The sequence below is a fragment of the Poeciliopsis prolifica genome, unplaced genomic scaffold (assembly GCF_027474105.1).
Source record: "Poeciliopsis prolifica strain line A6 unplaced genomic scaffold, Auburn_PproV2 SCAFFOLD006, whole genome shotgun sequence".
Classification (NCBI taxonomy): Eukaryota; Metazoa; Chordata; class Actinopteri; order Cyprinodontiformes; family Poeciliidae; genus Poeciliopsis; species Poeciliopsis prolifica.
In genome coordinates, this window is record NW_026562381.1 from 11,173,059 (window position 1) to 11,185,131 (window position 12,073).

A 12,073-nucleotide genomic window follows, 5' to 3' on the forward strand; every position below is an offset into this window, starting at 1 on the left:
CGTTAATTAGTAACATTAATAGAATAATAAATCCACTTGTTCACTGTTAATGTTTGGGAATTTCTAGATAAGATTTTGTTAATGTTTGATCATTAAAAAGAGTTTAAAACATTTTACAGCTGAAACATGTAACTTTTATTTAAAAACATTGAAACTGTCTCCATGTTGTGACAGTTTGGGATGAGATTAATAACCTGAGGGAAAACACAAACTCCTCTGCTTTAGCCCCATGTTCAAAAGAACCAATCAGAGCCCAGGAGGCGGGTCTGCTCAGCTCGCTCTTCTTCGTCTGTTGCTCTCTGGTAGCCACAGCTAGCATAGCACGTCATGAATGCTAAGGCTAGTTAGCATCGCCACCGCTGACTGCAAATAAACGGTTTCTCTGTCACCGTAAGTAGTTAACACATTTAGCAGCGAGTAAATGAAGTTGATTGGTTAAGCCCCACCCACTGGCTCTGATTGGCTGGTTTTGTTGGCGTTTCTTCACTTGGCTACAGAAGCTCAGGGAGGAGTTGGAGGTGATCGATCTTTGCACAGATTATCTGTCTCACAAAAAAATGTTATAACATGGTGACACTTTTAGCAAGTATGTAAAAACATTTCTTTTAATCAAAGTTGCATTCTGCGGCTTTAAAAGTTGTTTTGCATACAGATGTTATAGAATACGAGATGTACTTGAATGCACCATAGGCAATAGTAATCGATTGGAAACATTTTTTTTTTAATTTAAATTAAAGCATTTCGGCTAAGATATTTCATGAAGTTTGTTTTAACATTTACACAGCTGAATGTGTTCTTAATTATTATTATTTTTAAAGTTTTAATTCATTTCTTGTGATGAATTTTAGCTCACTCAACGTAACTGAAATTTGCAGAACTTCACATTTTATTTGTACAATCTGGACTGCAATATTTATTTTGTTTTAATTCAAACCACATGTACCAAATTCAGAGTTTGCCACGATGTTACATTTCGAGTTGAAGAGATAACTAAACAATTAAAATGCTTCTCTATTGTTTAGTACCATTGAAATCCACTTTACAATCATGCAATTTATATGAAAACACATATTTTGCAAAACACATATTCATTTAGAGAAAATGTAAATATATTTTTGGGAGGGTGTGTCTGCGACAAAAAGGGAACTAACACAACTAGGCAGGTGTTTTAGTCGATCATTGTGTTTTACTGCGATAGTTTCTTTTCTAGTTCTCCTTTTCTTTTGTGGTTATTGAGTTGAATACTGTTGGGGATTCCCTTTATGATGTGAGCTTAAAAGTTCATGCTTCTGTCCAGTGAAAATACCGAAAATACCAGCAAAGTAAAGCATGTGGTGTTTCTAAACACTTGAGGATGTGAGTTTGTGAAGACGTCTTAAATTGAAAAATGATAGCAGTGGAGCATGTTGGGTCAGTTTTCAGGACTGCTGATTCTTGTAAAATGAGCTCATTTACACAAAAGGGTGGAAGGGAAACTATATTGCAAAATCCCCTCTGGTACAGTGAAAACTTCCCAGAAGAAACGTGTCTAGCAGTAACAGAGAAAGATTGTGAAATCCATTTTAAGGAATTTAAAAAGCACGGATAACAGACTGGGAGTCATGTGTCTATTTAACATGGAGGTCTAAAAAGATTTGGAAAATTCATACTGTGGATAAACAAAATATCACATTAAAATAAATAACACTGGAAACTCTGACCAAGGAGGAGATGACCTGATACTTTGCAACTATCTTGACCCCAGCTTTCTTTTCCTTTTTCTGCTTGTAAATCCAAGACACTTCATCCATACTCCCTCTGGGAGGTGAAAGGAATTGTATTGCGTGGTACGATGGGAGTTTCCCTCCCACACGTGTCCGTGGTGATAATCTCCAAAAGTCTGATATTTTTTGCTTTTCTTTTGGTAAAGCAACAGTCTGAAACCATGTTTTATGTAAAGTCTATATATTTCATAAATTGTTTGTTTATTATTGAGCAGGTATACAAGTAAAACAAAATGGAAAAATCACAATAAACTCATTCTTGCATTTTAAATATAACAAATTTTGTGACCTGAGGGTAGTTTAAATTAGCAGGTTTGGCAAAAAGTCTGTTTATTATTGAGTAGGTAGAAGTAAAAAAAAAAAAAGGAAAAGTTTGGACAACTTCAATAGTTGTTTTTCAATATGATACTTGCTTGAAGAAACTTGCACACTTTGGGAAGTACCCTGTTTTCTTACTTCCTCTTCTCCAGAAAAGCAATACCACTGCAAAAAAAGCACCAAGTCTTATCAATTGTTTTTGCAAATATCTTGGTGCAATTGAAATAAGACAAAACTAACTTACCTTTTTAGCAAGATCTTGAAGCTTGTCTTAGGTCAATAATGTCTCAATAATGCTTTTAAAAAGTCCTAGTCCCACTTTTATCATTTCACTTATAACAGGACATTTTTCCCATATTGTAAGTGTAATAATTAAGCAGTTATTGACATAAAGCAGGCTTCTACATCTTGTTAAAGAGTCACTTGTAAGTTAGTTTTGTGTTGATTCAAGTGGGCTTGAAATTAGACCAAAATACTTGCCAAGGTTTTGTGCTTTTGCAGTGATAGGAAAGCCAATCTGTCATGGAGAGACACACAGCAGCTGGAAGTGACTTCTTGGAAAAAGAGGGTCTTATCTCCATAAACAGGACCTGACAGTGGAGAACGGAGTCCAAGAAAATGACACTTGATTTTGTCATTGAGGTCAAGAGACAATTCTCTGCTGTCCTGTTTGTGAAAGTTAATGTTTTAAGCAAGATTTTTGATTCATAGCCCGTCATTTGAAAGAAATTGACATTTTATGAATACATTTTTGGCTAACTTTAGTTATATTTCATGGTCTTGGTGTGTTGGAGTCAGGAACTCTGACACTTCCAGAAAGATCCATAGAAAATGTCACCACTTATGTCCAAGCCTACAAGTTAAATAGTGACCAATTTCACCTCCTACCTATTTATTCCAACACTGTTGTTAATCCTATGCAAACATCTTTCAAAGAAACTTTTATCACGGTCGCTATTAGTTACCTATATTAAACCAACACAAGTGTGGAAATATACTGAATTTACTGAACAGACTCCTACCTAGATGATTACTGTAAACTGTAATAACCATGTAATGTAATTGGGACCAATAATGCATTTAAAATTTGAAATGATGAGGAATATGACCAGCCATAGACTTAGTTTTGATGTTTTGTGGATTTGGAGATGTGGAAACTGAACTGAAAATGAACTTGACTTGACTTATGCATCTCTGGGAATTCACGAGGTATGACGGTGAGGTGGATGCGTATCCATTACATCAAACTGTTGGGAGCAGCTGATTTGCACCTCAAAAAGCTCAAATATTATTTGACCTACGATTCAAAATTTCAGAGGAGTTGAAAAAGATGCATCAACATCCAACCCTGAAGCCAGACAGAGATGTAAAGAGGAGCGGCAAAAGCAACTGAGGTGGATTAGCAGCGTTTACCTTCAAATGGTGGTGTTCTATTCTGAATTTAGGAATTAAAGGAACTGGAAAGTTAATTTAGATGTAATGTAATGTAATCTTTTCTTTGTGTATGAGCTCAGTTTGTTCAAAAATACATCTAATTATGAAAAAAATGATCAATCAAACTCAGCCAATTAAACTTCCCTTCACTTCAATATTTCACTAAATCTGATTTTGTGACTCAAACTAAATTCTGCATCAAGGCCCCGTTCAACCTTGGACTGGCCCTGTATTAATACTATATAAATGTTTCAGATCAACTTTTACTTACCTCACCTTTTCTAGCTTCCTGGGACGCCGGTTTGCTTATTATGATCCAAAGTTAGTTCATTTGTAAGATTCTTTGTGTTGTGTTTTGTAGTTGAATTGTTTTCGGCTGGATTTAATTAGATTGTACTTTTTCATGGAGCAGACGTGTTTGTGTTGTGTCTCCCTGTGTTTTCATTTTGGGTCGTTTCCTCTCAGCTCCTCAGATCACATTCTCAAAGCGTTTTGTCAGCTCGGTTCACCTGTTTTCCATGACCACATTCCTCTGGACTCTTCCACTTTCCTTTAGTCCATACAGGATCCTGCTGCTGTCTCACTGCAGGTATTTGGTCCTGGCTTATCATGTTTCTTATTTGGACTTTGGATATTTTGAAGTATATTTTCCCCTAATTTATTCCTGTCTTCTATCAGAAAAGTGCAGCTATTCTTTGTTATTGATCATATTTTTATGCAGAGAGTTCTTTTTGTGTGTCGCAACAGGATAATGTGTCTTATGGCTTCATAAGAAAGTGAAGAAGTCCAGATTAGAATATGAAACACCACTTTTATTATTATTCCAACAATAAATTGACAAATTGTTTCTAAAATTCAGGTGAAAAAGTTCTGAGGTTTCCAAGTTTCAGTGTTTTTCTCCTAATGTAACGATGGTCATTTTGGTCAAACAACATAAATTTGGTTCTATCAGACCACAGGGCATCTCTAAATATTGACACCTTTGTGCTTCTGCAAACTGTAATGTAGCTTTTTATGTAGCATTTGAAGCCCTGGCTTCTTCTTTTCTGAGCGGCTTTTCAGTTCGTTGTGGCAAAGGGCTCGTTCCACCGTGTTTCACAAAGAATCTTGATTTTTTTTTCTGTTTCTGTCATTATCACAGCATAACATATTCATTCCTGACAGTATAGTTGCATATAATTTGCAGAAATTTACAAAACCATGACATCATCATGTGGGTTTTACCAACTGACTTAAACTGTTGTTCACACAGCGAACTGCAGGGAGGCTGTGTTTTGTATTTTTCTTTTTGCAGACACAAAGGCATCATTGACCCGTTTCCAAGCACAGCAAAACCCAGTGCTGTTACTGAACACTCACAATGACAGAGACATGGACTTTCTTCGCATCTTTAGGTTTTCTTTCTCTTTTTCTTGCTCTCAAGATGCCCGTTGCACTTTCTGCACCTGATTTCTCTTGTAAGTTCCTCGCTTTCCTCCCTTTTTTTAATGTGTGAGTGAAAAAATGCTGATGCGTGATTTTCCACATGTGTACGCTTCCACAACAGGAAGCCTCGGAGAGACATTTCCTAACAACATGCACATCCTTCTTTCTGAGCTGACGATTTAGCTGGAATATTTAAATCAGGGTGAAGAGGCAGCAGAAAAAAATGAGGCAGAACCAGATCTTTCTTTTTTTGACAGTGAAAGTAATTGCTTTGTGATTTTTGAGACACAATTTTGATTTTAATCTTTGTGTATCTGACAGTAGCTGTTGAGAGTTTTTGTGTGGCATCAAACTTATAATAGCTCTTTGTGAATAAGTGCCTGGTACGGCCAGAGCAAACAAGCAAAACGTCGCCTACGTAGGACATTACAGTGCTGTGCAAAAATTCAAGTGACTTTCGGACATTCTATGCTTTTCCTCATTTTGTTAAGCTGCTACCATAACTTGATTGTATTTCATGCAGAAGTAGAGAAAAAATGTGGAAGGAAATGATGCAGGTTTCAAGATTTTTTGGAAAATAAAACAGCATGCATTTGAACTCATCCCTCTTTATTCTGATATCCATAAATAAGCACATCAGAATATTCTCTAGATTCCCTTGTTTGCTGACAAATGTGAAAGTTGTCCTCTAGAAATAGTCAAACTACATTAAGTCAGTGCCTGTTCCATTAAATATTGACCACAGTTCCTGAGTTTTGGCTCGCCAGCAGAGGTGGAGTCCACATGACAGCATCAGAGGAACTACTGTACACACATAAGAGACAGGGGGCGCCGCTACAGGAAATACAGACGGGAGGGAGGACTTCAGCGTGGTGTCTTTGTGTTTCTGTGAAACATAATTGTCTGTGTGGTCATAGTCCAAACATTGTCTTGGAGAGCTACACCCAGTGACGGAGTCTTGTGGACACCACCCTGTCCACATGGACCATATATAGTCACATTTATGTCTTACAAACCAGTAATTGGTTAACAAGACATTCCTGATGAATAAATATGAAAGAGGGAGGAAGTGAAATAATCTCATGTTTGTGTTTCAGTGTTTCTCCACAGTATTCTGAAGAACCACACGGCTCACGCTTGTGAGGGAGACCTGCTCGTCATCAAATGTCCCTCCAGGACATCCGTAGCCGTCCTATCGGCCTTCTATGGAAGACGTGTCCCTTATCAACACTTATGCCCTGCACCAAACAGTAACATCACAGCAGAGGAGGAGGACACAGATTGTACTTCCTCCACCGCTTTAGAGGTAGATGAGACTACAGTCATGTGATTTATTAGGTATTTCCAATACTTTTACATGCCATTGCCACTAAAACAACGTTAGCTTCTGACTGGGGACGTTCTTTGCAAACCCACAGACAAAATATGTCATTGAATTAAAGCATTTTTTTTCTCACTTTTAATTATTAGATTAATTTAGTATAAATGCTGCCTCGTACCTTCTGATTTTGATGACAAAGATTTCTGCGGTAAAAACTTTTTTATCAGGTTATGTATTGTGCCTTTATTAATCTGATGTTGAATATATTACCAGATCAAACTTTGCACCACAATCCCCTCTTTTGCTAAGAGAACTGAATATTTTTATAGTAATCTGGGAGCGGCCCAACACTTTGTGGGGCCCTAAGCAGATCTTCATTTGAGGCTCCTGATACCAACATTTTAACACCAGCTGCTTTATCATTCCTAAGCTCCATTATGTCTGCAACACACCTACTATCGTTAGTGTTGTTTTCTAATTAGCTCACATCACGGTGACGTTATTATGGCTTTCAATATCAATAAATATGATACAGAACCGCACAGCATTCTGGGAGATGTAAGCAGCAGAAAAGCTTGAGCAGCTCTACTCCTCACAACCAGCTGAGAAAAGTTGGTGGAATCAACTAACTAATCAATCTTTGGTTAGCTAGCAACAGCCTGTTCAGCAACTGGAGGGTTCATATTGTAGCACTGTGTCTAGTAAATGCTTAAAGTAAACAATGATGAGGAGTAAAAAGTGTAAAAGTTTTCAGATATTTAAAACAAACAAATAAAATCACTAATTATTGACATTGACATTTATCAATATGGACTGATGTGAAACTCTTACCCAGTGTTTTCAGTCATGTTTAATAATTCCATTTGTAAAAAGATTAAAATTTATGATTTGAAAATGTATTGGGTTCTTTTCTTTCCGCATCTTCCCTCCAGCCCTCTGAGCGGCCTCACTTTGAAAAGTACAGATTTATTACTTCATCGATTCATGCAGAATACCAGATGTTGTCCCGCTGTTGCAGAAGGTGCAGTCGGAGTGTCAGGACGAGCAGTCATGCCACATTCCCGTCCTCGCTCCTGTGTTTGGACCAGATCCCTGTCCACTCACCTCCAAGTACCTCTTGGTGTCCTACAAGTGCAAACCAGGTACATGAATGAACACTTTGAAAACAAACTACTGTGTCTTAGATTTAATTAACGAAACTAAACATTTTGTCTGTTTTTCAGCTCAATATGCTACATAGTAAATGTCACAGTAATGCTGAAAAATTCCTGCAATGAATGTTGGACTCAATTTTTTACATCACACAAATGGTGATATTACCTGGGATAGGAGACTTTTACTCAAACTTTTTTTTAAATGGATAAAGAGAAGAAATTTTATATTTACACATGGAGTTCTGCAATATGTAGCAAAATTATTTTAATTGAATTGTAAACTATTAGCTTTATATTTGGATTTTGTTGTTTTAATTAAAAGTTTGGTTGACTTTTAATTCAAAAGTCAACCAAATGTAGCAGAGTAGTCTTCTTACGCTACATTCACAATGACCCAATTAGATTTTTTGTAAAAAATTTTTTTCTTTTTTCTTTTTTTTTTTTTTTTTTGGTGTGGTCGTTCACATTTCAAATATATGCCACCTGTGCATGTTCTCCAATGTGAACCGCATATGACCTGAACGTGTTTTGCATGCGCAGTAGAGGGCGCAATAATGTCACACATAGAGAGCGTGCTCAGCGTTTGCGGAAGTAAACATAGATGCTACCGGCTCACAATTTTGAAATTGTTATCCGCACATGAACAACTTCATCCTCATTATAGTCCACCATGGTTGTTATTTTTCTTCCCACTTGCGAATATGTAAGTGCAGAACAGTGACGTTTGTCGAGAGCCAATGACGCTCAGGTCAGATGACCTGACCGATCAGGTTCAGGTCACATTAAAAATATTGGATACATATCGGATATATAAAAAGAAAAAAAAAATCCAAGTTGTGTTGTTCAGGCTGTCATGAAAAGATCAGATACAGGTCGCATTAAAAAAAAAGAAAAAAGAATTGGATTGGATTTGGGTCACTTTGGGCTTCAGTGTGAACCACCCACCTTATCAGTCCATCAGATCACTGACTCTAAAAAACTTTTAATCCCAAAAGAGCATCCACAGGAAGTGGTGCAGCCAGCCTGAGGCCCACGCCCAGCAGCATTCAGTATCTGCTGCCAACTTCCTGGAGCCAGACGCCAGAAGACACCCACTGAGTGTCCCACTCTCACAGTGGAGCACCCACCATGTCACAGTCTGAAACATATCAGTCTGCAGATGCTTATCTGGTTTTGCTTCATAATTTGTTTTTCCAGAACATCATCACACAAGACTTGTGTGTGAAAACGAGCGTCTGAGGCTGTTGTGTAGAAACGAGTCCGTCCTCGCCATCTACTCTGCTACATTTGGACACCTGCTTCATGGAAGTCCCAACTGTCCCGAGGAGCCGGGATCAAAATCCGACATGGGTCTGAAGCCAACATTTAGTGACAAACAGGGGAAAAACTGCTACAACTGTAAGGTGTGATTTATATTTGTGTTTTTCTGTTTCAGAGTGTTTGTCAGCTCTGGCTCTGAGGAAGGTTTTCCGCAGGTGTCACGGCAGAGAAAACTGTTCAATCTTTGCAGATACTCAAACCTTTGGGGACCCTTGTTTCCCCGGCACCAGGAAACACCTGCGAGTTTCCTTCACTTGTGGTAAATAACAGAGTGGATGTTGTTATCCACATCTGAGGCAAAAACACAAAACATTACCAAGTATTCTTGGTTTGTCGTGCAAATAACTTAGAATACTTGGAAAAAAAACTCACAAGTAAATATTCAGCAAGATGTAAGAGTTTAAGTAAATAATTTATTAACATTGATAAAAGTACTATCTCCCTGGCAGAGTATTTCACTAATAACAAGATATTTTTCCCATGTTATAACTAAACTAGGACGTTTTCATCAATATTATGGTGATAATAAAATCAAGAAAGTCGTGGACAACCCTCACTATCCTCTTATTCAGATTTTGGGAAGACATAGTGTCTTCAGTCAGAGGGTTTTTCAGATTCTCTGTAATACAGACTGCTACAAGAGTAGATGCCAATAGCCATTGCCATTTACTTTTTCAAGAATCTGAATCATTTTTTAATTTTAACTGAATTGAAATTATTGACTGAAAAAAAACTCCTACGTCTTGCTGAAAAGTTACTTGTAAGTTAGTTTTGTCTTGTTTTAAGTGTAATGAAATATTTGCACTAGAAGCTAGACCAAAAATACTTGATAACACTATGTTGTTGCAGTGCAGCATGTTATTCTTCATATAATTTTCTTTTTAGTGCCCAGATATCTTCTTGAAGATGTGGGACGAGGGTCGACTGATCCCTTCATGATCTCAGACCTCACACACGGTGAGCTACTAATTGGATTTTCTCAGGTTTTGTTGTTCTAGCTGCCCGGCTGACTGGTCTCTGAGCTCAGACCCCTCTCACCTGCAGGTGGATGGTACACTGGCCCCACCTACAGGCCGCAAAATGGCCTCTTTATCAACTGTCTGGAGATCATTGAAAAAATATTGGGTATGTGCTCTAATACCCTGAGACACCATTTGTCAAGCTTTTTTAATGGACCCTTCTGATATATTTGCCCACAGTCAGATGTAGAACAAAAGCCAAACTTAAGGTGTATAATATTTATTTTGAAAAATGTGTTTCTTAATAACTTACAGAGAACTGTAAGTTATTACAGAGATATCAGCAGTCTAAATAATTAGTGTCAGGGTTTCTTTTTGTTGCTTTTTAAAAATGCCCATTATACAGTTAGGTGAGCGCCCCCTTGTGTTGCATAAATGCACCTGCTTGTTTAGAAAATCCACAAATTTTTATGCACTTATGAAAGAGTGAAAAGGTGGAAAGATAGGCTCACCCATCGAGGCACATCAAACCTGACGTTGTTCAAATAAAATAAGCTGTAATAAGTTTTCTGAATGATTGCCAGATTTTCCATCCATCCATCCATTCTCTATACCTGCTTATCGGCACACGTTGGATGCTGTCGTTTATACCCTGAAATTTCATGCATGCGCACAACGCTTGAGGGCAAAAAGCAGCAAAATGAAACCTGGAGATGTAGGCATTATTAATTTAGTGAGGAGCGCCGCAGCAAAGGGTAAAACTACCCAGAAAAACTGTTGAAGAACAATTCAAAACGCCTCCTCTTCTTCTTTTTTCTCCATATGGTCTACATTATGCATAGACACGATGCCAAAGTAACTGATTGACAACAGCACCACTAATGTATCAGGATTCAACACCAAAAAACACACAACCATTTCCCAGAAAAATAACAAAACATCCAGTCCGTTACAATTTTGATGTTTACTTTGCGATGATTACGTGATCGACTGAATGCAGCTGTGCTTGATTAGCCTATTTAAATACCTGCTTTCCTGATGATCATCAGAGTTCATGTGTGGATTGCGTTTTTCCACAGCACATCAATATGTCAAGGTTGTCAAAGTCAAACTAGCATAACCGACCTACTTCCCTCTCCCTCACTTTTTTACTTAACTTTTTCCTGACCTTCTTATCTCATTGTCATGATGTTGCATCCCTTTTTCTTCTACATATTATGCATACATTTAAGATTTAGTGCGTTACATTGACGACTGACAGCTAAATCCAGTGGTCTTTCATGTAAAACATCTAAATGAGGTTCATTGTGAAAGTTTGAAAAAGCACTTTCACACTTTCTTCTATGAAGAATTTAGCTAAGAACGGTAAAGTATCATAATAAACAAAAATAAGCACCTGCCTGCACACTATTAATCATGCTTATTATTGAGGATTCCGTAGAAATGCTGATGGTGGGTGGAGTATGGTTGGTGTCAATGTTCAACAACCAACCAGATTTTATTTTAAAACCACTTATTTAGTCCTGGACAGTAACTGGATGAACATTTTTGCATTTTAGAACTGAATTTATTCCTGCTGTATGTTGATATAACTACATCTTTGGTCTACGTGAATATGGAGTGTGTTTGATTTGTTATTAATGTTCCCTCTCCTCTCCTGCAGGTCTCCCAGAGAAAGTGGCTCTGTATTTCGTCTCTGGTATTTGTGCCGGTCTGGTGTTCCTGCTCTGTCTGTTCGGGCTTCGCTCCACACTGGTGAGAGACGTTAAGGATCTGGTTTCTGACCTGAACTATCAGCTGAAAACCTCTCGCAGGCAGCGCAAGGAGCTCATGGACGACCTCTTTGATGAAGATGTCTCAGACACTTCGTCCTTCCGCCACCTCACGCAGTCCTACCGCGCAACGGAGACTTTCAGCCCGTCCACCTTGTCAGTGGAACTGGTTGAGCGAGAAGTGCAGCAGATCGGAGCTCATCCCAACGGAGATATCTGGCCACAGCTGGACTCCAGTCCTTACGCCATTCACAAGATTAAAACCTACAACAACTGATTAAAATTTGGCAGAAATAAAAAGAAACTTTCATTTGCTGGCTGTCATTAATGTAGCAAATGTTGAGTGGGATTGGTGCATTTAAAATCAAAACTGACCACATGCTCTTTTAATTAATATCCTCAAAGGAAAATCTTCCACCACTTTAACTGTTTTTATTGAACTGGTTTGTCTAATGTATGAAAAGTATGAAATTAACATAATGTAAAAATATTAAAACTAATAAAAATTGATTGGTACTCCATACAGTGATGTATTTCTGCATCCACGCACCAAGCCTACATTTATTGGTTCCAGTGGATCCTATAATGATGATAGTTATTTATAAAT

At 37.8% G+C, this 12,073-nt stretch overlaps 1 protein-coding gene across 2 annotated transcripts; it reads left to right on the forward strand.

The window, feature by feature from the left end:
- The first annotated feature begins 324 nt into the window (after positions 1–324).
- Positions 325–11,989, forward strand: LOC129360559 (protein eva-1 homolog C-like). 2 transcript variants are annotated; one of them, XM_055030874.1, is made up of 10 exons: positions 325–390; positions 3,981–4,104; positions 4,810–4,972; positions 6,038–6,246; positions 7,280–7,403; positions 8,613–8,765; positions 8,851–8,994; positions 9,621–9,692; positions 9,780–9,860; positions 11,358–11,989. In XM_055030874.1, the coding sequence occupies exons 3-10, from the start codon at positions 4,876–4,878 to the stop codon at positions 11,741–11,743; spliced, it is 1,266 nt and encodes a 421-aa protein (XP_054886849.1). In that variant the 5' UTR covers positions 325–390; positions 3,981–4,104; positions 4,810–4,875; the 3' UTR covers positions 11,744–11,989. The 2 variants fall into 2 exon arrangements, with proteins under 2 accessions (XP_054886849.1, XP_054886850.1); XM_055030875.1 differs by lacking the exons at positions 325–390; positions 3,981–4,104 and having other exon boundaries at positions 4,806–4,972.
- Positions 11,990–12,073: the final 84 nt, after the last annotated feature.